Here is a 26,718-nt window from a genome sequence, read left to right on the forward strand (position 1 = left end):
CATGAATTCCCAATGCATGTTTTCAATTATTTGACATGCAACCGAGTAAGACAGTGTAGTAATTTGATTGTCAAGTTGGTAATGTCAACTAAAGTGTTGTTGCCAATATTAAGGAGGATGCATTTAAGTGTAGCCGGGAATTTTAAATATGCATAGCAATCGAAACTGATTGCAGAAAAAATTAGATACAGTTTTTAATACATTTCATTCTAATGTAATCGATGACCATTCTGAGGCTATCAAGAATAAATGTCGCAATAAAATTGTCCATTGAGTTTAGATGCAATATCCACTTACCTGTTTGAACTAAATCGATTTGTATGACTTTTTACGTTCACATCCAGGAGTATTGCTATTCAACTAAAAAAACAACAGAAGAAGCAATAAAATCACTAGATTTTCTTGTGTAGTAGTCTGGTTTATTCCACTAAGTATGCAATGAAAATACAATTGATTAGGTCGGGATTGTTTAATAATTCAAACATCTGTGTTACCGCTTGTCACTGACAAGTTATCAGTAGATTGATTATGATGAAATCATTCTCGCATGACTAATTCGTCGGAAACAAGCCTTCAATTGATGTGTTTGAAGTTCATTATTGTGCATTTTCTGCCCACAATCATCACATTGAATCATTTGCCTTCGGTGAGCTCAAATATTTTTCTGTCGCCTGGAATATTGTTGTGTTTGGTTGAATGATGTTCTGTCAAACTGCCTTCTTTGATACCATTGACACCACACAGCTTACATTTGTAGAGTTTTAGAATGATTGGACCAGACTTGTTACTCTCATCCATTGGACGAGCAATTTTGGTTGAAACAATCGACGGCATGGTGAAATTATAGACCACATTTGGATGAACGTTCTTCATGTGCCGTTTAAGCCGTTTTTCTTCAATTGTGCTGCACAGAAATCACATTCCACCTGTCTTGCGGGGATGAGTTTGAAAATGTTTTTACTCATTGAAATATTGCTGTGCTCCGTCGAATGATGCTCTTCTAAATGGATCTTTTCTAAGCCGTTGGCACCGCAAATTTTGCATTGATATTGATTCAAGGCACCAGTATCCACTCTCATTGCCGGACTTTTATCGCATCGATTTGGGTTCGGGGCAACAGTGCTAATTTTTTGTTTGGAATTTGATTCTTCTTTTGATTCGACCATTGTGACCAGAAATTTATTTGTTTCAAACGGAATTTCACCATGTTTCTCTGAATGATGGTCCTTCAATTTGTCCTCAGGAATGCGTCTGGACTTGCAAAATCCACATTTATACCACTTTTTGGTAGGAACGACAAAGTCTGCTGACATTTCTTCCAAAACGGATTCGACGTTCTCTTCTGAGCTCAACTCGATTTCCCGCACTGGTTCAACCTTAACTTGGAAAATATTCTCAGTCACCGGAATTTCGTTGTGCTGTATCAAATGGTGTTCATTCAAGTCATAGATCTTTATGTCATTTGTATCGCAAATGATACACTTGTATAACTGCACTGGTCCAATGGCGACTTCAGGATGAAATAAACTAATGTGTTTTGCAAGAATATTTTTTCTCAATTGCTTGCCACAATATTGGCATTTCACTTCGATAGTCACTCCACTGAACAGGAAAGATTTTAACTCAAACGTAGTATCCTTGTGATTCAACGTATGATGCAGCGATAGATTACGCTTCAAGATGCCATTTGCAGAACATAAGCTACATTTGAATACTTTTGAGATTTCGATGGCATCGATGTGGGTACTCGGCTCTCGCTTTTCCTGTGGATTAGTATTTACTATTTGGTTGACTTCAGAAGGCTCTCGTTCTGTTTTGTTATCAGCAAAATACACAGGCTCATGAAGATGACAATTTCCCAGGTGTGCTTCGATTTGATTTTCACTCAATAATTTTCTACACATAAAACATTGGATACATTTCCTGACATTGATGAATTCGAAAATATTTCTATTGTACGAAATTTCGCGATGATTGTTGTAGTGGTGCTTCTGTAGAAATGGTTCCATAAGGTAACTTTGTTCACATACAGTACATTCATATACATGTATCGTATTAGTGCCGAATTTGTCCAAGTCTTTACCGAATTCTTCAAAGCCTTTGATTTTATCCCTTGCAATATTTTTGCGTGGAAAAAAGACTTTTACTAGCTTTTGACTGTTCGAATATGCTTTTGACTGTTCACTTTTGAGTTCGATGGCCATGATATTGTCAAATGGAATTTCAGGGTGAGCCTTTTTTATGTGTCTGTTGAGTTTTTTCATTTGATTTTCCTTCAATTTAAAACCACAGATGGTACACACTAATTGTTTCTCTTCACTTTGGAACGTAAAATCCGTATGCATGCTCGAAATATTGACAAGTTCTTCGGTTCTATGCTGATGATCGCTGAAATTTTCTTCCAACAGTTGATCCTGATTGCATATTTTGCATTTGTATACAGGCAATTGTATTATAGCAGCGATAGGTTTTTCATAAAAATTTGATTTCATTTCCGATTTTTTGGTTATTTCAAGATTTTTAACTTGTTCAATGGCGTTTGATGACACGACTTGGCCAATTGGTTCATCGATGTTTGTTTCAATTGATTTAAAGTTTGGTTGAGCTTGTGGTTGATTCTCTGCTTGAATCCCGGATTGAATTTTTCGGACGAGTTTCTCTGGATGCACTTTTTTCATGTGATTATCGAATCGAGTAAGTGTCAGTGTACGTCTACAAAATTCACACTTTTTTTCAAATTTGATTTTGTTAAATGTAAAAATGTCTTCTTCAAATGGGACCCCATCATGACACTTTCTGTGGTGCTTTTTCAATTTGTTTTCTTCTATGCGGCAGCCACATAGTCTACAATTGTACAATTTTGTACTTTTGACACCAGATTGTTGATCAACAGCACTTGTATGAGGGTCATTTTCGCCGCTAGCATTGAATGATACACTTTGGCCCATGTTATCAACCAAATTCTCAGTGTGGACTTTTTTCTTGTGTTTATTAAGCCCTCTCTTGTTTGCCTTTTTCACACCACAAATGCTGCTCAGAAATGGTCCTTTACCTAATATATGTACGGTACATGTTAATTTACTTGTGGCTTCGGCAGCTTCTAATGACTCATAAATAGTGTCTTCTGTTGTTGTCAGGGTATCATTCGTTGGTGGATTTTGAAAAACACCGGCAACCGTTGGATTGTTTTGGTTCAAATAATCGTCATCACTCAAATTCGAAAGGAACCACCAGCCTTGTGGACTCCTGAAAAATTCGTCTGCCATTGCTTTTTGGAACGAATGTTATGTTCAAGTTTACGTCGTTTGAATTTGATACAATTCACCTTTAATAGGTGTGTCACCCACAATAAAGTTTAATTTTATGAAAATTCTATGGATTTCTATTCCATTTTAAATTCTTTGAACTCAGTTCAATATAAAATAGCGATAACTTTGACTGTCACCGAATATAAATACAAATAAACCGATTTATCAAATAGATAAGATAGCTTTCATATCTTTCGACTCTCTAATCGATCTTGTTCAATATTTTGCAACATTAAATGTCAGTCAATGAAATCAGCTGATTGAATGCAGAACCGGGTTTGACACTTTCCATTGCATACTGAATTGTTGCGGCGCAATTTCGATTGGAATGCACTGGAATATCGGGAAATTCCAAATTCCAATTTTTGACGGTTTTTTTGACGAAAAAGTCTGGGGATTTATCTTGGCTCCAAAAAAATAAAAAATAAAATCTGGAATTCGTTGAAGTGATAAGAAGAAATAAAAAACAAAATCTGGAATTCGTTGAAGTGATAAGAGGAATTGAGAGATAGAGTAAAAGAGGAAGGGTCGGAGGGAAAGGAAGAGAGATGGTGATTGATATATTTATCGACTTTGAAAAACTGCTAAATTTTAACAAATCTTTAGTTCAAAGTCATACGTATTTTTTTTAATCTCACCCGTTTGGCATATTTTGATTCACATTTTTAAATTTTGATTCACCATTTTGGACTTGATTCACTCTTATTTTAAGCCCTGCTTTGAGGTTAGACTTGTTACTTGCCATATAATTGCACAGTTGAGAATCAGTTGAATGTAAACCACGTGTCTTTGCACAGAAAAAGTATGCGCGAAATGTGCAATCATCGCACACGCTCATAAGTTGAGTTATGTGTTACCAATTTCCATGAACATCTATTGATTCTCCTGATTTTTTACTTTTACGACCGAATCAGAAAAATCGTACAAAATTTACATCCAAATGAATACAAAATGAAACATATTCAACACTCACGTTTGTCTTCGACCTTTTTTCTATTGAAAATGTTTTTTTCACGGATTTCTCAAAATGTTTGCCTTGTTCAGTGGCTAATGGAACATTCTAGAACAATGTACATTGTACAACCTTAGCCACAGTATCAAAGCTATAGAAGTAAAAAAATGTAATTCTGATTACTTCATTACCTACTTATTACTGTAATAAGATAGACTTATTACTTATTACTCATCTCATTACTTTGTAATGGATAAATTGATATCATATGACAGAAATGGGGAAACGTATGACAAGAATGGGTAAACGTATGACAAGAAATTGGAAAACGTATGACAGATAATGGGAAAACGTTTGACAGAAAATGGGAAAACGTATGACAAAAATTGGAAAACGTATGACAAAAATGGGTGGAAACGTATGACAGAAATAGGAAATCGTATGACAAAAAATTGGAATAAGTATGACAACGTTAAAAAATGTATTTCTAACAAAAAAAAAAGATCTGATTGACATAAAAGACAAATTAAAATGTTCGAAACTCCTTGAAATGAGAAATTCTTTGTGAACGTTACTCTCTTTTGCAATGTTGAAGTGAAAAAGTACATATTTATATACAGTGCTTGTAGTACACTTGCTAGCACCAGTTAGTGTCTTGGTGCCATTAATGTACATGATAAATGGGAACTGTGAAAAGTTGCTGTAACGTCGCGAAATACGTCGAACATTTGCAAGTAGAATTGTGATAGGTCATCTTACTGTGTGCGAATTCATTCATTAGATTGTTTATTTGTTTTCGTATCAAGTATCATATATATACAAACTCAAAGGAGCCATATCATTTTCGTGTGTATGTAATTCAGCGACTGCAGTTGAACGCACACCCCATCAATTGGTGTCTAAAACTTAAAATGAACACAAGAGGGACACAGAAGATAGTCAGAATGAAAGAAGACAATAAAATGGTACACATCATAGGATTGAAGGTCCTATGATGTGTACCATTTCATTGCCTTTTTTCATTCTGACTCCCCAAATGGCGTGTTAGAAAGAGATGGAGAATCCTTCTTCAGTTGCGGAAACCCAGGCAGGGTATATCCCAGACAAAATAATACTGGTGGAGCAGCTTTCTTTCATCTCAAAACTTATTTATTTAATTATTAAATTAATTACGAATAATATATATATATTTCAAATCTAATGTTGAAGGCAGTTGATACAAATTCTTTTTAACTACATTTGCTTTTTTTAATCGATGAATAATAGATAACAGCCTTTAATTCTATCCGCTCTCGCTCCGAACAAGCAACCGACAATAAAAAAGAAAAGAGTCAGTAGGGATAAGAGCGATAAAAAGCATGTTTTATACGTAAAAAAAACGTTTGATATCAACTCTTAATGGCCCCCCCCCACCCAGCCGGCCATAGTCTGAAAATCGCAGAACGGCTCCGTATATAATTTTTGCGTGGCCCCAAAAAATATGTGCATGTATTGGTTTGGTCGAAAAGTGCCGAAAACTCTATCATATTCGGGTTTACTTTTTGTGGTGAATTTGCTCTAAATCCAATTTTCACCACTCGAGAAGGAAGCATTATTTTGCGTTTCTGAAAAAGCAATTATTTTGTGCGTAATTTGTGCATAATAAATATGGCTTCGGATTTACGATATGTCATCAAAAAATGGCCAAATCGTCAAAGTACATATTTTGGCAATTTTAGGGTGTGGTGAATATAAATGAACTATCACAAATATTGTCTTTACATGCTCTCTGATGATTTCAATAATTTGTGCATAATTTGTGCGTGCTATTTCAGTCGGTCCCTGGATTTGTGCATAGCTCCAGCGCCCTGTATCGGCCACAACCGATATTTCCTTAAGTACTCTTAAGTACTGATATATGACTATGACTCAATGTCAACAAAATCGATTCATTTGACTTCTAATATCGATTTTGTTAACATTGAGTCAAGTCGAGCTGAAGTACTCGACCGAAGGTCAATTTCGGTCGATAGGGGGCTCTGGGGCGATGGACAAATTCAGGGACCGCCTGAAATGGCACGCACAAATTATGCACAAAATATGCTTGCTTCTCGAGTGGTGAAAATTGGATTTAGAGCAAATTCACTACAAAAAGTGAACCCGAATATGATAGAGTTTTCGGCACTTTTCGACCAAACCAATGCATGCACATATTTTTTGGGGCCACGCACAAATTATATACGGAGCCGTTCTGCGATTTTCAGACTATGGCCGTCTGGGTGGGGGGGGCCACTCTTAATATCTATGAGATTGAGCCGCATATGTATTTTGGCCGACTTAAATTTTGATAAATTAGAGTATGTTTCACTCGTAATTTTTTGAGATTTTCATTTTAATGACAAAAAAAGTCGATTTGATGTCTTCGTAAAAATCATGGTGCGGCTGTTGACACTATATTTTCCTATATTTCGAATTGGCGCGCTGTTTAGTTCCGATTTGAAATGTTAAATTACATTGATGTGCCCTTTGAAATTGGGGGCGCTCGCGTCGCCTCAAATGACTTTGACGTTCAACAGCCGCCACACGGTAAAAATTGTTGCTCACCAATTGAAAACATTCTCCACTTTTTTCAATACAAAGTCTATGAAAAATACTCAATTTTTGATATTTAGAGAAAGAGATAAAGAGAAAATTTTCTGTTGAGACCACTAAAAATACCGGTTTTTAATTCTTTTATCGATTGTCATACGATTTCCCATTTTTTGTCATACGTTTCCACCCATTTTTGTCATACGTTTTCCCATTTTCTGTCATACGTTTTCCCATTCTTGTCATACGTTTCCCCATTTCTGTCATACGTTATCCTCTCACCCCTTTGTAATAAGATGCGTAATAAGTATCTTATTACTTTTGGTGCCAAAGTGTGAATGAATGGGGCAACATTGTTCACAGCGCCACGCCAAAGCGGTTGCCCGGCCAACTACAGTCAGTCCCATTTTCTGCATACAATCGTTGCTTTCATACGCGTGTGTATGCGAAAAATGGTACAAGCTTGTGCCACTTTGCGTTGCGATTGACGTATGCTTCTGATTGAAAAATAACCAGATTAAAGTTAACTAAAACCAAATGAAAAGTAGATTCAAAAAAAAATTAGAAAACATATTTCCTAAAAGGTTTTTTCTACTTATATTTGGCAAAATTTAAAAAAAATCATAGAGTTGGTTTCGCTGCAATAAGACTTTGAAATGGATTGTTCACAATTAATTTCTACTTTCGTTCTGACTAAACAACAAAGTCTTGTTGCAGCAAAACAAAGACTATGATTTCTCTAAAACTTGGTTGAATATAAGTAGAAATTATACTTTATTAAAAAATATATCTCTCAAATTATTTGGAATAAATTTTCATTTGGTTTTAGTTCATTTTAATTGGTTTTTTTTTCGAACACGAGCATACGTCAATGCGTTGCAGTAGTAACCAAGTGACAACCAACGTGAAGTTGGCTGTGTTGCCCGGTATGCATTATGTTCACCCTTTGTTTGGTGCAAAGAAGTGGCGAAAAAAGTTTCGTGTAAAAAACATGTCAATTTTTGTCAGACGAAAAAATGTTGAAAAAAAATGTGTCTTGCAAAATTTGACACGATTTTTGTATGAAACTTTTGAAGAAAAGTTCATTTCATGTTACTTCTATAATCAAAGCTGAAATTCACACACTTGCAAAGCGCGCTATTTGTGTTGGTGAGTTTCGTCAAGTTCTCAACGACACAAAGTGACACTTCACCCTCCATTGGTACCTGTCAAATGGTGGTTGAGCAAATTCAGAACTCAATTCAAAAATGTCGGTTGAATTCATGCAAAACTTCCTATTTCAAATTCCAATTTGGTCAAAGAAATGTTTTGAAACCAATAAACGTTGTGCTCTATGAAAACGAAGATCGCTTTGCTATTCGAATCAACAATCTGTGGTGATTGAGTAAAAGACATGGAAGTAGTGGAATTTTGATTCTACCGCTAACATATTTTTTGTCACTTGTCCGGAGTAAACGGAAAGAAATGCATAGAATTAAAATGAAAACGAACAAATTCACAGTACATGTAATTATAAATCACACCCGGCTATCCGCTTCGTGTACGTAGGTCACTATTTATATTTCGGGTCCTGGCAATACTAGTGCTGCCAGGTGCAATCTGACACTTCCATTGGAAAGTTTGACATTTTTAAGGACAACTTCACTCAGAACGTTTTGTCATTCGAGCGCGAATTGTTTTGTTTACAGTGACTTGAAAAATTCATCTCGGTCAAAAAATGGAATTAACCCGTGAAAATTTTTGTGCGATTTTTTTCTACAAATTTCGACTTGGATTATCTCAACAACAGTGCATCGATGTGCTTATTTCGACTTCTGGCAATGAAGCACAATCAAAAAGCACCGTGTATCGATAATATACTGAGTTCAATCGTGGCCGCAGTTCGCTCACCGACGAGCCGCGTGAAGGTCGTTAAATTTCAGCTGTTACGCCAGAAAACATTGATACTTCACGATATCTGAAAAGAGAAGATTGTTATATGACATACCGTGAGATTGAGGCATCCTTTGGCATTAGTTCCACTAACATACATTCAATATGAGATGTGGATCTAGTGACGTAAATGGCTTTCACATGTCAAAACCTCAGATTTGTTTTCATCCAAAAAAGTGTTTTGAACAAAAATGGTCCTACAAACTCTCAATAATTATCATTTTGATTGGCTGAAAAACCCTCAATCGTAACTAGAGATTACAAAATTATCATTTATGAGTATGGCACGCCATCCCAGAAAATTTCAGTCATCATATTGTGTTTGAAAATTACAGAAAAAGTTCTTTACTTCTCAAAAAACAGAAGATTTTCGTAGATTGCATTGCTTCGTTCTGAGAAAAAATTATTTATATGACTGTTATTATACTTTGGAGTTGTTGTGCCATGAATTCTGAATAAAACGGACATTTTCGAAGTGAAAATATGCAGAAAACTGGCCAAAAACTGGGAACAGTCCTTCACTTCATGAAATTTTAACATTTGACATGCCTTCATTCAAACGTATATTAACAGGTCTGAAATATACAATAATGGCTTCATTAGCCAAAAAGTATTGAATTAAGGATAATTGAAGTTCTTTAGGTGATTTACACCTGGACGGTTATTGTTTCTCACATCGATAAATGAAGTTTATTGTTGAAAATTCCTGTTTTTCTGGATATAATTTGGGACTATAGTTTGAAGCACACCCAGAAATGTAAAAATATTTCTACTATGGTCTTTTTAGCTTAAAAATGTCAAATTTTCCAATAGAAACAACACTAGTATTGCCAGGACCCGAAATATAAATAGTGACCCTCGTACTAATATTTCTGAAACAAGGAAGCTATCGTATTGCCAAATAAAATCGAATTCAGGCTGACGACGAGATTGAATTCATAATCCTTTGGTAAGGCAAATCTATGTGAACTGAATTCATTAATTCTGTTCAAATCTATTGTTGTTATTAACGAATCCATAGATTGAAGAAGAGTCGCATCGGAAGAGCATGGTTTTGTTCGTGAACGAAAATACAGAGTTTGTAGTGTGACATTTCTTGAAGTTTCGGCAAGGAATTGAACAAATGGACAAGAAATTAGAAATCAATCCAAATCGAATGAATGAACAATGAAAATTATGAACGACATAATTTGAAGCTTAAACTTTGGAATCAAAACTTACGAAATCGATTGCAATGCAGAGTTTATTTTGCCATGATAACACATAAATGTGAATTTACCAAAATCATTTGGTTTTTATTTGCTTTCCAAGAAAATCTCTTCGAAATTAAACTCAAAAATCGGGAGCAACATTAATTTCCTTCTTTTTGTTTTTATTCCGGTTCCAATATATTTCTTTCAATCTGTTCTTTTACAGTAAAAATTGGGATCTTAAATCTAATATAGTGTTAAATGAATATTTTATGATCAAAAAAATATTGAATGTTATTTTAGAATAATTTTGAATTGTTGTGAGAAAAGTTTTTGGAAGTCTTTCAAATGGATCAATTGATGTACGTCTCTATTAAAGGGAATCAGGAATTTAAAACTTCAATTAATGGGGTCATCGGTTAATCATTTCTTAGAACGATGTACTGTTTTCATGTGTCGATCGGCATGACCTTTCTTGGCAAAGCTTGCTGCACACACTTTACATTTAATCCGCTCTCCCGTGTGATCTTTCCGCATGTGTATTTCCAAATGTTGCTTGTCTCGGCGATGCTCTTTACACAAATAGCATTGGTGCTGACGGTGACCACAGTTATCTTCATGGACGATTTTTTCAGTTTCGGTTGCATATCCTCCGAAGCACCTGGAGCATTGGAATGGGAACTGATCGCTGTGTGTTGATGACAAATGTTGCTTCAGTTTCATCTGTTGGACGAATCTCTTGCAAATTTGACATCTGATCGATTTTAGTTGGCAGCGCAATTCATGCGTTTGCTTATCTTTTGGAGTGGCGAATCTTCGACCACATTTCGAACAAGCGTTCGGCAGTTCATCGATGTGAGACATTGAATGATTCCGGAGATGAGCGTTGGTTGTAAACGACTTGAAACAAAATGAGCACTCGAATGGCTTTTCCCCGGTGTGGATCCTCATATGAACTGTCAAACTTGATTTTTGCCGTGTTGTATATCCGCAAATATCGCATTCAAATTGGCAGGGATTGCATAGCCTTTCATGATCGATCTTGAATGATTCTTGTTCAAATCCTTGATTGCATTTTGAACATCGAAATTGACCATGCATTTTCTTATGACTGTTCAGATCATTTTTTCGTGCAAAAGACTTCAAACAAACATCACACTGAAACGGCTTCTCTCCAGTGTGAGTTCGCAAGTGTCGCATGAGTTTAGACTTGCAACTTGCCAAATGATTGCACACATGGCATTTGTGCTTCTTTTGCTTTTTGGCCACTTGATTCCTGGGAATCGCTCGTTTGTTTCGTTCTTTGGAGCTTGCATTCCATTTCTTTACGCTGCTGACTGGATGCGGTGGTTGCACATCGATTGCATCACCCATATGCTGTTCTTTGTCATCATTGTTGGCGGCGCTATCATTCGCTCGTTCACATGGTGCCGAGTCCTTTTGTTTGTACGTCTCTTCTTCTTCATATTTCATTTCATCTTTGATCTCATCGAAGTCATACCCAAAATCGACCGGTCCTTTGTAATTCACACGATATCTTCCCTCAACTCTCGGCTGTGGTATGTTCATGACATCGTCACCTTCGTTGGGCTCTTCCTTAATAACAGGCTCTTGCTTAGCTTCGACCTTTGTGGATTTCGTCTTGCGCTTGCGTTGTCTACCAGAAACACTTTTGAATGGCTTCATTTTCTGTTGGGAATTCAAGGGAAATATCAAAAATAAAAAAATAGCTAATCAATCGACACAACGCAAACAAAGTGTTTGTCGCGTGTGTGGCCAAGAAAAAATGCACACCATGAAAATGCCTACATAGACTTGTATTTCAAATTAATTGTCTTCAATTTCCATGAATATCCAATCGAATCATAATTTTCACAACAAAAGTTTCAAGCCGAACATTGAAATAAATAACAAAAAATGCTCAACACTTACGTTTTGCTTTTTTTCTGCTGAAAATGTTTGTTGGTCTTTTGTGTATTATTTTTCAAGATGTCTGCTTCACTGTGTGACTCATTGGACAATGGCAAGCTCAGCATATTCAATAGCATTGATACTGCGATGCAATCGCTTGGTATTAGTGTTGGTGACATTTCGTTCAGTTGACAACGTCGCCGAATGTATACACTTCATGTCAATCAGTAGCTCTCTTTTGAGCAAATTCGTTGAGCTCAAGTCAAAAATGTCGGTTAAATCCATGCGAAATGTTCATTCTACAAATCCAAATATCGTCGAACGCATTGCGTTTGGAATCATGATCATTCTGTCAATCGAATAAAAAACACATGATGACTGAGCGATGTTCAATGAGCAATAGACATGGAAGTAGAGGGACATTCCAAAATTCACAGCCAATATTTGTTATCATTCTCACTGAAGTCAAATCAACACATATTTGTTGAGTCATTGATAACGAAATAGAATTCAAATACCATTTTTAAAAAGTCAGAGATTTCATCATACGGCATCGGAATCGTACATATCGAAAGTTGTTATAGAGATGTACACTTGAGCATCGCAAGAGTGGAGACGCATGGTTCCGACTTGTTTTGCATTTTGGAGGGAAATTTTATGAAAAAGAAGCTTTATATGTGCCACTTTTTGGTAGTGTCTCTTATCGGGAGGTTTTACTGCAATAGAAACAAAGCGGTGGACAAACAACAACAAACTCATTCATTGTGTTTATACGAAAGAAATCAAATCAACATGAAAAATGCTGCATGTCTCACGAACGCAACAAATATTATTTGAATTTCGGTCACAACAAATGCATCAAATGTAATTGAAACCATTTCATTTCGTTCAACACTCTTTTTGTAAAAATCGAATGGAATTGAACCATATTGATTTACACTGCATATGTGCGCAAGAGTTAGACGTATGTGTGAGTCACGGTGCATGTGAGTGTAAATTATGAGCCAAATAACAACTGGGTTCGCTAACATATCTGTCAGTTTAACAAAGAGAAGTCGAATCGAACCGCTGAGAATGAATCTCAGGCTTTATCGCGAAGTTTGCAAAATTGGAAGTTGAATAATTTTATCGAAAGTATAAAGAGTCGTACTAGCATTTCAATGTGCCTTTTATGCGTATGACGGATTTGAATACCACTATCACAAACACTTCGATTGAGTCTGTGATTTATTTTCAGCGGTTCAATTAAGGCTAATGAGATTGAATTTATCGTGCATTTGTGCTTCCAGCACAAATGAGCGACTCAAATAATTTAAATGCAATTGCATTGAACCACTCGAAGTCATTCATTCATTCCTTTGTAATCGAAAATATCAGGATTAGTGTGATATCTTCTGAAGACCACAGAAATGGACAATTAATCATGAATAAAGGCAAACCAAATATTTCAATACCGCTTTGAAACCGAAACATTATCATAAAAACTGACAAACTCAATCGAAGTGCAGAGTTGATTTTGTATCAACACATTTGCCAAACGCCATTTATTTCATTCGTCAACCAAAAAATGCTGTAAAAATAATCTCCGAAATGAAAGTCAACTCTCTCCTCTCCTTTACTTCAATTTATTCTGGTATTGTTTCATTAAAAATTGGAGCTTAAATCTAAGGTGGTATTCATTATTTGTTTGTTTTTAAAATGGTAGATACTATTTAATAACGATTTCAGAAAATGAATTAAAATTAATGGAATGTATTTCAATTGTTTGAAAGTGTAGGTTCAGTTAATATGTCCGTTTAAAAGGCATCGAATGAAAAATCGATTTCAATCTTAACTACTTTTTAGTGAATCTATGGATTTATGCAAATATGCATAATTTATTTATCACTTCTTCAAACGATGAACTGTTTTCATGTGTCGATCGGCATGAACTTTTCTTGGTAAAGCTTGTTGCACACACTTTGCATTGAATCCGCTCTCCGGTGTGATCTCTTCGCATGTGTGTCTTCAATGTTTGTTTGGAACGAGAATGCTCTTCACACAGATGACATTGATACTGACGCCAGACACATCTATCTTCATGAACGTCTTTTGTATCTTCGGTTGTATAACCTCCGAAGCACCTGGAGCATTGGAATGGGAACTGATCGCTGTGTTTTGATGACAAATGCTGATTTAGTTTCATTCGTTGGACGAATTGTTTGCTGCAAATTGCGCATCTGATCGATTTACGTTGACAACGCAATTCATGCGTTTGCTTATCTTTTGGAGTGGCGAATCTTTGGCCACATTTCGAACAAACATTCGGCAGTTCATCGATGTGAGTCATTGAATGACTTCGGAGAACAGTGTTTCTTGCAAACGACTTGAAACAAATTGAGCACTCGAACGGCTTTTCCCTGGTGTGGACCCGCATATGTACTGTCAAACTGGATTTCACCACAGTCTGATATCCGCAAATATCACATTCAAATCTGATGGGATTACACAATCTTTCATGATCGATCTTGGCTGATTCTTGTTCAAATCCTTGATTACATTTTGAACAACGAAATTGGCCATGCGTTTTCTTATGACCTTTCAGATGATCTTTTCGTGCAAAGGACTTCAAACAAACATCACACTGGAACGGCTTCTCCCCAGTATGAGTCCGCAAGTGTATTATGAGTTGAGACTTGTAACTTGCCAAATGATTGCACACATGACATTTGTGCTTGTTTTGCTTTTTGACCACTGGATTCTTGGGAATCGTTCGTTTGTTTCGTCGGTTGGAGCTTCCATTCCATTTTTTCACGTTGCCGACTGGATGCAGTGTTTGAAAATCGATTGCGTCACCTATTAGCTCTTCGTTGTCAAAATCGTTGGCGGCGCTGTCATTCGATTGTTCACATGGTGTCGATTCTTTGTCTTTGCCCGTCACTTTGTCTTCACATTTGATTTCATCTTTGATCTCATAAAAGTCATAATCAAAGTCGATCGGTCCTTCGTAGTTCGCTAGATATCTTCCATCAACTCTCAGCCGTGGTATGTTGATGACACCTTCATCGCTTGTCTCTTCCTTTATAACCTCTTCCTTGACTTCAACCATTGCGTACTTTGCCTCCTGCTTGCGCTGGCTACCAGAAACACCTTTCAATGGGTTCGTTTTCTGTTGGATTCGACAAAATAATATCAAAAATCAAAAATACAGTTTGGGTATCAAATACTTGATAATTACGAAAAGTGATTCCATCAAATGCAAACCACGTGTCTTTGCAAATAAAAAGTACGCATGAAATGTGCACTCAGCACAAACCCTCGTAAGTTAGGTTATGTGTGTTTATACTCAAAAAATGACATCCGAATAAATGAAAAAATATCTAGCGCTTACGTTTGTTGTCGCTAAAAATAGTTTTTTCTTGTATCTTCCAATGTGTCTGCCTAGCTTGGTGGTTGTCTGAACAATGACAAACTCAGAGTAATGCATTGTCTGTAAGTAACAGCATCAATGTCTACGGCTCATACACTTGCAAGCGTGCTATTTGTGTTGGTGAGTTTCGTCAAGTTCTCAACGACGCAAAGTGACACTTCATCTCCATTGGTAGCTGTCAAATGGTGGTTGAGCAAATTCAGAGCTCGATTCGAAAATTTCAGTTGAATTCATGCAAAACTTTCTTTTTCGAATTCCAATGGTCAAAGAAATGTTTTGAAACCAAACGTTGTGCTCTATGAAAACAAAGATCGCTTTGCTATTGCGTGCGTGCATTCCGCGTAATCAGAATATTTGGTTGTCAAACAAAAACAAACTTATTCGTTGTGTTTATATTGCAATGTGAACAAATTAGCATCGCAGAATTATGTATGTCTCGCGAACGCAACGAATACTGTTACAAACTCTGGTTCAACAAATGCATAGAATTAAAATGAAAACGAAGCCATTGACGGTACATGTAATTATAAATGACATCCGGCCATCAACTTCATTTGCTAATATTTCTGAAATAAGAATTCTATAGTATTACAAAATAAAATCGAATTGAGGCTGACGACGAGTTTGAATTCATTATGCGTTTGTGAGGGAAATGTATGTGAATTGAATTCATTGTGGCCCATTATTGGTGGCTTCTATGAATAATTGAAATCGAACAAAATCAATCTAAGTCATTAATTCTATTCAAATCTGTTGTTATTATTAATCAATCCATAGATTGAAGAAGAGTCGCATCGGAAGAGTATGGTTTTGTTCGTAATCGAAAATATGGAGTCTGTAGTTTGACATTTCTTGAAGTTTCGGCAAAGGAATTGAGCAAATGGACAAGAAATTAGAAATCAATTCAAGGGGAATAAATGAACAATGAGAATTGTGAACGACATAATTTGAAAATTAAACTTTTTAAACAAAACATACGGATTTGATTGCATTGCAGAGTTGGATTTGCCAAGAAAACATAATTTCCAAAGGATTTGATTCTTTCGCTTGAAAAAAAATATTTGCAAAAATAAACTCAGCACTCAAAAGCAAAATTGTTCTTCCTTTTTCTTTTTATTCCAGTTCCAATATATTTCTGTCAATCTGTTCTTTTACAGTTCAAAAATAGTAAATAGGGCTTAAATATAATATGTTGTAATGAATATTTTATGGTCAAAAGATGTTGAATTGTATTTTAGAATTATCTCGAATTGTTGTAAGAAAAGTTTTTGGAAGTCTTTCAAATAGATCAATTGATGTACGTGTCTATTAAAGGGAATAAGGAATCTAAAACTTGACTACTTTTTAATTAATGGGGTCATTGGTTAATTATTATTTCTTCGAATGATGTACTGTTTTCATGTGTTGATTGGCATTACTTCTGTTGCAAAAACTTGCAGCACACACTCTGCACTGAATCCGCTCTCCGGTGTGATCTTTTCGCATGTGTATCTCCAAATCTTGTTTTTCTCGACGATACTCTTTACACAAATAACATTGGTACTGACGGAAGCCACAGCTATCTTCATGGGCAGCTTTTTCATCTTCGGTTGCATATCCTCCGAAGCATTTGCAGCATTGGAATGGGAACTGATCGCTGTGTTTTGATGACAAATGTTGCTTTAGTTTAATCTGTTGGACGAATTGTTTGCTGCAAATTCCACATTCGATCAATTTACGTTGACAACGCAATTCATGCGTTTGCTTATCTTCTAGAGTGGCGAATCTTCGACCACATTTTGAACAAGCGTCCGGCAGTTCAGCTTTGTGCGCCATTGAATGATTCCGGAGATGAGCGTTGGCTGTAAACGACTTGCAACAAATTGAGCATTTGAACGGCTTTCCCCCGGTGTGGATCTGCATATGCGTTCTTAAATTTGATTTTTGTATACCGCTATATCCGCAAATATCGCATTCCAATCGACGTGGACTACACGATCGTTCATGATCGATCTTGAACGATTCTTGTTCAAATCCTTGATTGCATTTTGAACATCGAAATTGACCATGCATTTTTTTATGACGGTTGAGATCAAATTTTCCTGCAAAGGACTTCAAACAAACATCACACTGATACGGCTTTTCTCCAGTGTGAATTCGCAAGTGTACTTTGAGGTTAAACTTATTACTTGCCATATGATTGCACACATGACATTTGTGCTTCTTTTGATTTTTGGCCACTTGATTCCTGGGAATCGCTCGTTTGTTTCGTCCTTTGGAGCTTGCATTCCTTTCATTCCCGCTGCCGACTGGTTGCGGTTGTTGCACATCGATTACATCACCCATGAGCTCCTCGTTGTTATCATCATTAGCGGCGCTGTCATTCGATCTTTCACATGGTGCCGAGCTCTTTTCTTCGTCCACTTCTTCTTCTTCACATTTGATTTCATCTTTAAGCACATCAAAGTCATAATCAAAGTCGAACGGTCCTTCGTAATTCACACGATATCTTCCATCAACTCTCGGTCGTGGTAAGTCAATGACACTACCGTCGTTATTGGGCTCTTCCTTAATACCAGACTCTTGCTTGACTCCAACCTTCGTGGACTTTGATTTGCGCCAGCTGTGTCCACTCAAAATACATTTGAATGGGTTCATTTCCTATTGGATTCAGGAAAATAATATAGAAAATCAATAATCCATATTAATAACCTAATGTTAACGTAAATTGATTCAATCACGTGAAAACAATGTGTTTGAACCGTCTAAAAAAAGTATATACGAAATGTGTACACTGCGTATTTGTCCATAAGTTGGGTTATGTCTTATGTGTTGCCAATTTTCATGGACATTTATTATCAAGGGGTTTCACGCAAACTCGAAGGTCGAAGATTTTACTAAATAGCTGGAAATAAAACCATTTTATGTGTAAACTATAGATATTGCTTCTTTTTATTCAAAAACTCGAATTTTTTGAATCTAAAAATTCTGGAAGTGGGTTTTGGTGGTTTCTCAGGATTGTTCAAAACCGCTCCTGGTTCTGGAAGTGGATCCTCAGGATGGACCAGGGCATTGTCAAACCCAGTCCGATCCATCCTGAAGATCCACCAAAACCCACTTCCAGAACATAATTTTCAAGGTGAATGTTGAAATATTTCGAAATAATACGGATTTTGGTGAATCCCAGAGAATTTTAGAGAAAAGAGAGAAATATTGAAATTTTAGATGAATTTTAAGTTGCGTGAAACCCCTAGTTTATTATTTTCTAGATTTACGACCGAATCACACAATTTTTACTCAGAAAATTGACATCTAAATAAATAAGAAATATCTAACTCTTACGTTTGTCGTCGATTTTTTTCTACTGAAAATGTTTGGTTTCACGTATCTTTCAATATGTCTACCTTGTTTGGTGCTTGTCTGAAAAATGCAAAATTCAGAACAACATACAGTCTGTAAGCTACGGCATCAATTCCTAGAATACAAACACTCGCAAACGTGTATTGATGATTTTCGTTTAGTTCTCAACGACGCCAAGTGACAGACTGCAACTGACAGTTTATCTCGATTAGTAGCTCCCTTTTGAGCAATTTCAGAGCTCAATTCACAAATGTCGGTTTAACTCATGTACGATTTCTCTGTTTTTGACCAATTTGTTTTGAAAAAATCGTTTGAAACTTAAATCTTTTCATCAACATTTTTTGATCTATAGAAAAATGTTCCATTTATTTTTATTCTGGCCCCATTTGAATCATAAATGCTTGATGATTGAGTAACAGACTAAACTTGAATAAAAAAAGTGGAAACTTGGTGAAAATTGAAATTCTACCGCCAATATCTATTGCCACTTGTCAACTTCGATAAAAACATGCACAAAATATGCTTTTCTTCTCCATAGCATTCAAGTTAGTTCGGAATCAAATTTCATGCAATGACTTTTCGGCAACACAATACATTGACGAATCGGTGTGTGTGTTTCATTCACAACTGGATCGAAAAGGTTAAAGTATTAGTGCGGTGTTCGTCGAGAGTTAGTCTTATTTCACAGCATGCTACAAGTGTTCACGGTGATTACTACGTTAAGACATACACGAATCCTTTCGCTTGTTCTCTCTTTCGCATTTTCATACTCTCAAACAGTCTTTATTGAAATAAAAACAAAAACCACTTTCAGTCAACGTTGGAGCGATGAATATTTAACAGTTAATCAATTTATTTTTAGCTCGGCATGGTAACATTATAGGCCACTTGTGGATGAAACACTGCCTCATATATGCCGTTTAAGGAGTTTTTCTTTCAATTGTGCTACTCTAAATTTAGATTCAACTTTTACAACGACTGTTCATTATTTTGCGACACTAAAAGTCTATTCAATGAAATCAGCTGATCAAATGCAATGCAAACATAGAAAAGAGAATCAGTAGACTCTGCGAATTCTATTGGTGAAACATCAAACTACCAATAGACTGTTTCAAATGTATTGGTAATTTCAGTACAAATGCGGAATTTCGTTTACTAATACTACGTAAGTGACTTGCGACTTGCGTTGTGCCGTTTGTACTGAATTTACCAATACATTTGAAACAATCTATTGGTAGTTTGACGTTTCACCAATGGAATTCGCAGGGTTTAATAATTCTCTTTTCTAGGTGCACAGAACCAATTTTAACACTTCGAACTATTTAGTCGAGGAACAAGACGAACGCCCAGACCACATAGAAAACATTTAAGATATTTTTCGGATATATGTATATATGGTGGAAGACATTCATATTGAATAATTTCAGTACAATTATATGAGTGAATTTAGTGAAAATATCAGATTTCAAACCGGAAAATTGGTCCAATTGTTGGAATATTCCAATGAAAATTGAATGAGTGAATAAATTCCGAGTATTGATATTTTTACTATCTTAACCTTATTCATTGCACCGTGAGTGAATTCAAATGAAGCGCCAGACAATCCAGAGAATTACTCAAAACACAACTAAAAACTTTTTGTTTTGAAAAATTTATTTATTCATTGAATCAAAGAATTTTTATTCTGAAAAATATTGAGGTAGTGGAGGTTAAAGGTCAAAAATCAAACAATGCCATGGAATTTCAGATAATGTTTTTCAATTCTCTTAGTCATCACAGGCTACAGAATCAGAATAGCCCATATGATACAAGTATCAAGGTTGTAATCTGAAGAATGTTATGTGTCGTGGTGGGAAGAGACGTATGTGTCATGGTTAGACTTAGACGTGCCATGGGAATGATGTGGTATCAACTCGACACCGACACTGTTGAGTATAAATACTCATATGAAATTGAGCCAGAGGCATAATGTCAAGGTCACGTGTGAGTATGATCTTGTTTATTGTGTGATGAATCATGACTGTGATCTGAGTACGGATTTGGCTTCTGTGGTTGATTGCAATCCATTGAAATTCTGCAATCCGAAAGTTCAATCCGTTGATATGGTTCATAATGTCGTACATCGTCTGAATGCACTCTATTGAAACGGTGACCATCTGTAGGAGTTTCGGATTTGACCGATTTGATTTGATGGTTTAATTCGAACCCATCGTCTGTTGGAGGTGCTGATGATGCTGGTGAAACGCAAAACATTGGTGCTGCCACGTCTCCGTCATCGCTTCTGTACCCATAGTCACTGAGTACAGTCGTTTGAACGGAGTTACTTTCATGAAGGCTTCTAAATGGTATCGAGTATGATGAATCTGACTGTAGCTCAATGATTGGCGTTCGATGCACTTCGATTGATTTGAAACTTGCATAAGCAATGATGTAAAGATGACCGAAAAAAACTGAAAAACGACAGAATTTTTTTTAACAAAGTTTAAAACGAGTTTGGAAAAATGTAAAAAAGATGTGTGTAAATTGTTAAAAAAGTAAAAACATACCTATTGAAACGATCAAAATCACTATCAATTCAGGATGATCTTCTTGCAAATTCTTTCCAATCTCTATTGTGAGTATGCAAATCAAAAGGAAACCCAAAATAAGACTGAACCATATCATTGACCACAGCGTAAAGTGTTTTTTGTTCTGTTTGAAAGGAGAAGCGTTGGGAATGTTGGGAATGTAATTCAAATTCATGCCATATAACATACATATATTTAAAAATAAATTGTAATAAAAAGGGATAAAAACGATTAAAAACAGAAAATGTGTGGATTCTCAATGAAAACTTGCTTAAGATAAGAAAACTATTAATTTGATCCTTTAAATTTTGTATAATGACTCACATTTTGAATTCCATGTCTCCATGCTTGAGTTGCAAAGACGTTTACCGCTGAAAATTTAAGATAGAAATTGAATTAAAAACCAAATTAAAATGAATCTCAACAATGATATTCCTTCCCCTTTGAACTTCACACGAATAACAAACAGTAACTCACCGCAAAATGCAATGCCAATATATTTGCATAGTTTGATGTCGACATCGTGAAATGGCAAAAGAATTGTATGAATGAGTCGGACGAATGCTGATTTATGTGCATAATTTGTTATAATCACAACTAGGAATACAATCCATACTAGCGATATGATCCAACCAACGACGCTGCCAACGTTTTGAACTTTCACCATTTTTTGATCTAGGAGAATTGGAGTGTGTATGTATTTTTTGGTGGTTTCTGGTGCTGAATAGGTGATAACGCTTTTAACCTGAAATCGAAGGAAATCGTTTAATTGAAATTACTAAGGAGAAAATTTAATGTAGTTATAGTAATATAATTCTTACAAAAGAATACTACGACATAACAAATTTGTACTAAATATAACCGCTAAAGCTAAAATAGGATTTTTACAATTTTTCATCATTTTAAATAGCAATTGAAATCAAGGCACGGTACATTCATACGTACAAAAATTAGATTTAGCCTCACAGGCTATTCGTACGAACTTCTCAAATCCGTCATACGAATAGCCACTGAGGCTAAATCTCATTTTTCTTTCTCGTACAAATAGACCGTGCCTTGAAATCAAAGACAAATAATTTGTGTTTTCATTGACACCTACAGTAAAAATGAGCTGTTTCTGAAAAATGAAATAAATTACGTTAAACTAGTACAAACAGTAGCCATAGTAGAAATATTATTTGCTTATTTGCATTGCGTAAAGCTGTTATCGCAACAAATTGTAAATCGTAAATTGTAACGTATGGGTTTCATTCAAGTCTGAGAGTCAGAAGTTTTAAACGTTTGTTGTTCTTTCCGTATGCTTCGCACAATAACACGACATAGAGCGGATCGATAGAGCCGTAGCGTGTTTGCGTTGGTATCAAATGTGCGAATAATTAGATTTGGACGCGACGCTATACGACAACGCGGCACACCATATGTATACATATGTTATTACTACAGCACGTGAGAAGCGTTAGTGTTTTGTTTTCACCGTTGAAATACCGGCTTTTTATCCAATCGCATGTTTTCGCATACGATGGTCGACGAGCGTACGCAACGCAATTTATAAACAAACATTCACATAGCAACAAATCGTATTGAAACGGCCTCAAGTAAATCGATAATTCTAATTGTGGTTCACTATTTGTGCCTAAATGCCACTCCTCACTAAATTTAATTTATTTTGAAACCAAATTGCTTGTGCCTCTAACTAATTTAGATTGTTTGTCACTTTTTTAAGGATTTTATTTCGATGAATCAATGTGAAAAATATAGTTTACTTTCTAATGCACATAATTCTAATTGATTTTTGAAAATAAGTTTCATTTCAATTAATAATGATAGATTGAATATTTCAACATTTTCACACTCAATTTGGAAAAAAATTAAATTACAATTGAAAACGAACTAAACACCTTGAATAACTTAAAATGCCAAAATAATGAACTTTGTTTAGCCAAATTTCGTTGATTCTTCAAAGAACAACGCAACTGAGTACACTGACGGTACGATTTTAATACGTAGAGTGTACATTGTACAACTTTCATTGGCGAGTTGCGTCCTACTTTCCAACTTCATACTTTGTTTGATAAAATGTTCTACAGCATTTTTTCGTCATATTTTTAATTCTTCAATGGAAATCGAAAATACAAGAAAGCAAAATGTTTCTTACGCTTGTCTAAAAACACTGGCTTAATAGTGATTTTATGAATGTTTTGAACGGTGAGATCAAATATATCGACTGTTAATCAGATCGATGTGTCTGTTTTGGCAGCTTGTGGAATACTGACGGTCTCAAGAATGACGCTATATGAAACAATCAAATATTTTTAGCATTTGGACATTCTGGTTTCGTCAGAATCGATTTTATATTCAGAATTGTGGCGAAAACGCACAAAGCAAACGTAACGCACAATAAATCGCATGACGTGTTCTGTGTACGATTTTACTGCATCAAATTAACGGTTTGTACTGTTCATGCGTGCACTATACATTGTATAGTAAATTCTCCAGCACTGTGACTTTGAGGGAGTGATTCAGTATTCAGTTAACGATTTTTAAAAGAAAAAAACTTTGTGGTCCCTGTTGCATTAAACTAAAACGCACCATTTTTACGTATTCATTGCGTGTGGGTTGGTCTTTCGAAAATATGTTTAATTTTAACGTCTAAAGAAGAATGAATATAAGCAAATTTACACAGTTTTTGACAGAGAAAAATTTAGTTTTTTATCAATTACGAGAACAATTTTGTTTTCCATTAATGGATTTGGAACAAATTTTATCAAACAGGAAAATTAATGGAATCGTTAATCCGGTTAATGCTCGAATTCATAGGATTTGCTTCCAAACATCGACAAATTTTTAAAAACAAAATTTAATTCGCGAATGTATTCCAGTTGCTTTGACTTCGTTATCACAATTCATTGTGTATCTTTCATAAAGTTTCAGTCTCAATATTCAAGTTAGTTTATAATTTAGCCTAAAATCTTTACCGAAAATGTGACGAACGTATCCTCGTATGAAGGCTATGGACAAAGTCAGTCTGAGGATCAACATAGTCTTTTTTCAATTTTTCATGGTGAAAATTCGCACGAGAATTAGATATTTTTAAATGACATTAAAGCACGAACATCGATTCGCCAGAGACGCATTCAAACAGTACATAATCCGGCTTTGTACGCGACATTTTCTAACCGACCGTCGCGGTCTCGTACGATTGTTTTTTTATTATTCTGCACTCTTCGCACAACAACTACAAAGCACACATTTTTATCATTGACGTAGTCGAAGTTGAGGCCGAAGCATGCGTGAAGGATAGCGTAAGCAATTGTTCGAGACGCGTCATTGAAACGCAACGTGCAACAGCCAAAGCGAAATATAAATAAACTATTTTCAATAATATGATAATGGGTAATGAGTAATGGGTAATGAGTAAAGAATAGATAGAGACTGTACAAATGAGAATTCGCGCGAAAACAAAACACACAAATCGAGTTTCAGTTGAAAGGTTTTACACATTCCACTTATTGATTCACTGGAAATTTTTATCTCCATTTATACATGGAAAACATTTCCAGGATTAAAGTGAATTGAAATACTATAGAATTGTATGAAATTAAATTATCACTTCTGAAGAAAAATATTATTCACTTTAGAATAATTTTTCACAGAGAGATATTTTTTCAACTAACTCTATCGTTTCAATAGGTCTCCACCAAGAATCGGTTTGGATATAGAAATATGCAAGATAAATATGCAAAGCATAGACGCGTACGGACGACCATGCATTGCGAGACCTACGCGTACGTGTGTGTATGAATACAGTATACAGCAAACAATGATGGCTCTGGTGATACGTCCGTCGCACGGTCGTCCGTATGCGTCTATGCTTTGCATATTTATACAGTATAGTGTATAGAACATCTAGGTAAACATATTTCTATGTCCGAACCGGTGCTTGGTCTCCACTTAGGTATGCCTCCAATGACAAAAATGAATAACTCACCCTGAATGGACGTTCCTTTTTGGGCGATTCCTTTCCTTAAACTGGAAATATTGTGCTATAACAATCTGTTGGAAGGGAATTTTGTATGCGTATTTGTAGTCACGACCCAATAGATACTCAACCAGAAGGACGTTCGTAGCTTTGATATAAGTGGAATATACACTTAACATATGATATTCTACAAATTTCCAGCATGAGTCGGAGGGGAAAACATAGAAAACAAAATTCTTTCTCATTGTGTTCATCACCAACCGTGACATAGATTGTAATTCATTAATAAAGCGGTCTATTTCGAAATGGTACGACAGAAAAACCATAGAACTAACCAATAGGCGGTATTAGTATTGTGCGTGTAAGTTTTGTTACAATTTTTTAGCGTGCCTTCCCTTGGGCATATTGTGAATTTGAGCTTAACATTGAGCTTGAGCTTAATATACTGCTAATGCTATGACAATCGTATTTCTAATCAATTTTACAATTTATTGAAAATAAATAAAATCTGAAGAACAATTCTTGGATAAACTTACAAACCTAATTTAATATTTTAATGCAAAATATATTTATAAATCCATTGAAGGTCTATAGACCAATCAATATATTATTGATTATCGTGTTAATGTGAGTTGTGAGCTGTACGTCTTTTTTTATGAAAGATTAGGCATCGAAACAGCAACAAAATCATGTCCCCATCGATCTGAGTCATTGGAAAACATAGGCTTTTTGTTGTCATTAGTGACTTTCTCACCATACAAGTTCAGGTGCTTTTCATTTTGATTCACACAGTTGGCGTATGATGGGGGCTGGTCTGGATATTCTACACCAGGTGTATATAAAATGGGCGATTGACGATTGTCTTCATCAAATGAATTGTAAATTTTACATGTAATCACGAAGAGATTAACGAATAACCCTGGAATTGTTATCAAATTTATGAAATATTCATACAATGGTCAATGAATTCATGCTAATTACCGAATAGAAGAACCGTAAACACTAAATCATGGTCATAGAAGACTATCCATCCGAGTGCGAAGAAGGGAATAATTTTCAAGGAAAAACATATAAGAAAACTCACATTCAGACAAATCCAAATCGATGTTACCACCATTAACCAGTTTTTGTTCTAGAACTGAAAAAAATTCATTAAAAATTGAAACTTTTTCTTAAAAATGTAAAAATTCCTCGATAGCTGCCACTTCAATGTGAATATCTATTGCCAATAAGAACATAATCGAGTGCTCTTACTTTCGCATTAGTGCAATGCATTCCAAACATCCATGCAACACATGCCAAACAGTTGAAAACTAAAATTGTGAAAATAATTTCCAAGTTAATCAATTTTATCTGATACAGAAAAACGATGATTCTTTTGGACAGACGAATGATGATTTAAAATGAATTACCACAGAAAACATAGGTCATAAATTTGCTGCCTTTGAGATTTAGATCAAAAAAGTTATTAACAATTGATTGCATGTAATCGACTATCAACGATTCGTCCGCAGATATAAGACTTAATCGCAATATGTAGCCTGTCCATACAAGAAATAATAT

The 26,718-nt window shown here is 35.5% G+C and overlaps 4 protein-coding genes across 4 annotated transcripts; all 4 read right to left on the bottom strand.

The window, feature by feature from the left end:
* Nucleotides 1-397: 397 nt before the first annotated feature.
* On the bottom strand, nucleotides 398-3,519 carry LOC129573289 (zinc finger protein 888-like). The gene is made up of 2 exons (XM_055453677.1): nucleotides 3,446-3,519; nucleotides 398-3,325 (listed from the first exon to the last, which is right to left on the bottom strand). The coding sequence occupies exon 2, from the start codon at nucleotides 3,264-3,266 to the stop codon at nucleotides 870-872; it is 2,397 nt and encodes a 798-aa protein (XP_055309652.1). The 5' UTR covers nucleotides 3,267-3,325; nucleotides 3,446-3,519; the 3' UTR covers nucleotides 398-869.
* Nucleotides 3,520-10,373: 6,854 nt separating this feature from the next.
* Nucleotides 10,374-15,327, bottom strand: LOC129573297 (oocyte zinc finger protein XlCOF28-like). The gene is made up of 4 exons (XM_055453685.1): nucleotides 15,232-15,327; nucleotides 14,284-15,009; nucleotides 11,161-11,639; nucleotides 10,374-10,611 (listed from the first exon to the last, which is right to left on the bottom strand). Exons 1-4 carry the CDS (start codon nucleotides 15,325-15,327, stop codon nucleotides 10,374-10,376), a joined length of 1,539 nt encoding a protein of 512 aa, XP_055309660.1.
* Nucleotides 10,577-18,859, bottom strand: LOC129573295 (zinc finger protein OZF-like). Its single transcript, XM_055453684.1, has 2 exons — nucleotides 18,592-18,859; nucleotides 10,577-17,910 (listed from the first exon to the last, which is right to left on the bottom strand). The coding sequence occupies exon 2, from the start codon at nucleotides 17,905-17,907 to the stop codon at nucleotides 16,642-16,644; it is 1,266 nt and encodes a 421-aa protein (XP_055309659.1). The 5' UTR covers nucleotides 17,908-17,910; nucleotides 18,592-18,859; the 3' UTR covers nucleotides 10,577-16,641.
* A 1,337-nt stretch (nucleotides 18,860-20,196) lies between these two features.
* Nucleotides 20,197-23,431, bottom strand: LOC129573294 (uncharacterized). Its single transcript, XM_055453683.1, has 5 exons — nucleotides 23,332-23,431; nucleotides 21,654-21,921; nucleotides 21,501-21,547; nucleotides 21,156-21,300; nucleotides 20,197-21,059 (listed from the first exon to the last, which is right to left on the bottom strand). Exons 2-5 carry the CDS (start codon nucleotides 21,841-21,843, stop codon nucleotides 20,587-20,589), a joined length of 855 nt encoding a protein of 284 aa, XP_055309658.1. The 5' UTR covers nucleotides 21,844-21,921; nucleotides 23,332-23,431; the 3' UTR covers nucleotides 20,197-20,586.
* Between the last annotated feature and the right edge of the window lie 3,287 nt (nucleotides 23,432-26,718).

The sequence above is a fragment of the Sitodiplosis mosellana genome, unplaced genomic scaffold (genome assembly GCF_009176505.1).
Source record: "Sitodiplosis mosellana isolate CC-2019 unplaced genomic scaffold, AAFC_SMos_1.0 Smas_scaffold_6056, whole genome shotgun sequence".
In the NCBI taxonomy this organism is placed as follows: Eukaryota; Metazoa; Arthropoda; class Insecta; order Diptera; family Cecidomyiidae; genus Sitodiplosis; species Sitodiplosis mosellana.

What these genes read in the sequence shown, in the direction of transcription:
- LOC129573289 (XM_055453677.1), bottom strand. Translation starts at nt 3,266, where the DNA reads ATGGCAGACGAATTTTTCAGGAGTCCACAAGGCTGGTGGTTCCTTTCG.
- LOC129573297 (XM_055453685.1), bottom strand. Translation starts at nt 15,327, where the DNA reads ATGCATTACTCTGAGTTTGTCATTGTTCAGACAACCACCAAGCTAGGC. An exon ending in TGGTGAAATCCAGTTTGACA is followed by an intron (nt 11,640 to 14,283) that starts GTACATATGCGG and finishes AATTCCCAACAG; the next exon opens with AAAATGAAGCCATTCAAAAG. An exon ending in AATCATTTGGCAAGTTGCAA is followed by an intron (nt 10,612 to 11,160) that starts GTCTAAACTCAT and finishes CCAATGCTCCAG; the next exon opens with GTGCTTCGGAGGATATGCAA.
- LOC129573295 (XM_055453684.1), bottom strand. Translation starts at nt 17,907, where the DNA reads ATGAACCCATTCAAATGTATTTTGAGTGGACACAGCTGGCGCAAATCA.
- LOC129573294 (XM_055453683.1), bottom strand. Translation starts at nt 21,843, where the DNA reads ATGGTGAAAGTTCAAAACGTTGGCAGCGTCGTTGGTTGGATCATATCG. An exon ending in GGAGACATGGAATTCAAAAT is followed by an intron (nt 21,301 to 21,500) that starts GTGAGTCATTAT and finishes CCTTTCAAACAG; the next exon opens with AACAAAAAACACTTTACGCT. An exon ending in GATTTTGATCGTTTCAATAG is followed by an intron (nt 21,060 to 21,155) that starts GTATGTTTTTAC and finishes GTCGTTTTTCAG; the next exon opens with TTTTTTTCGGTCATCTTTAC.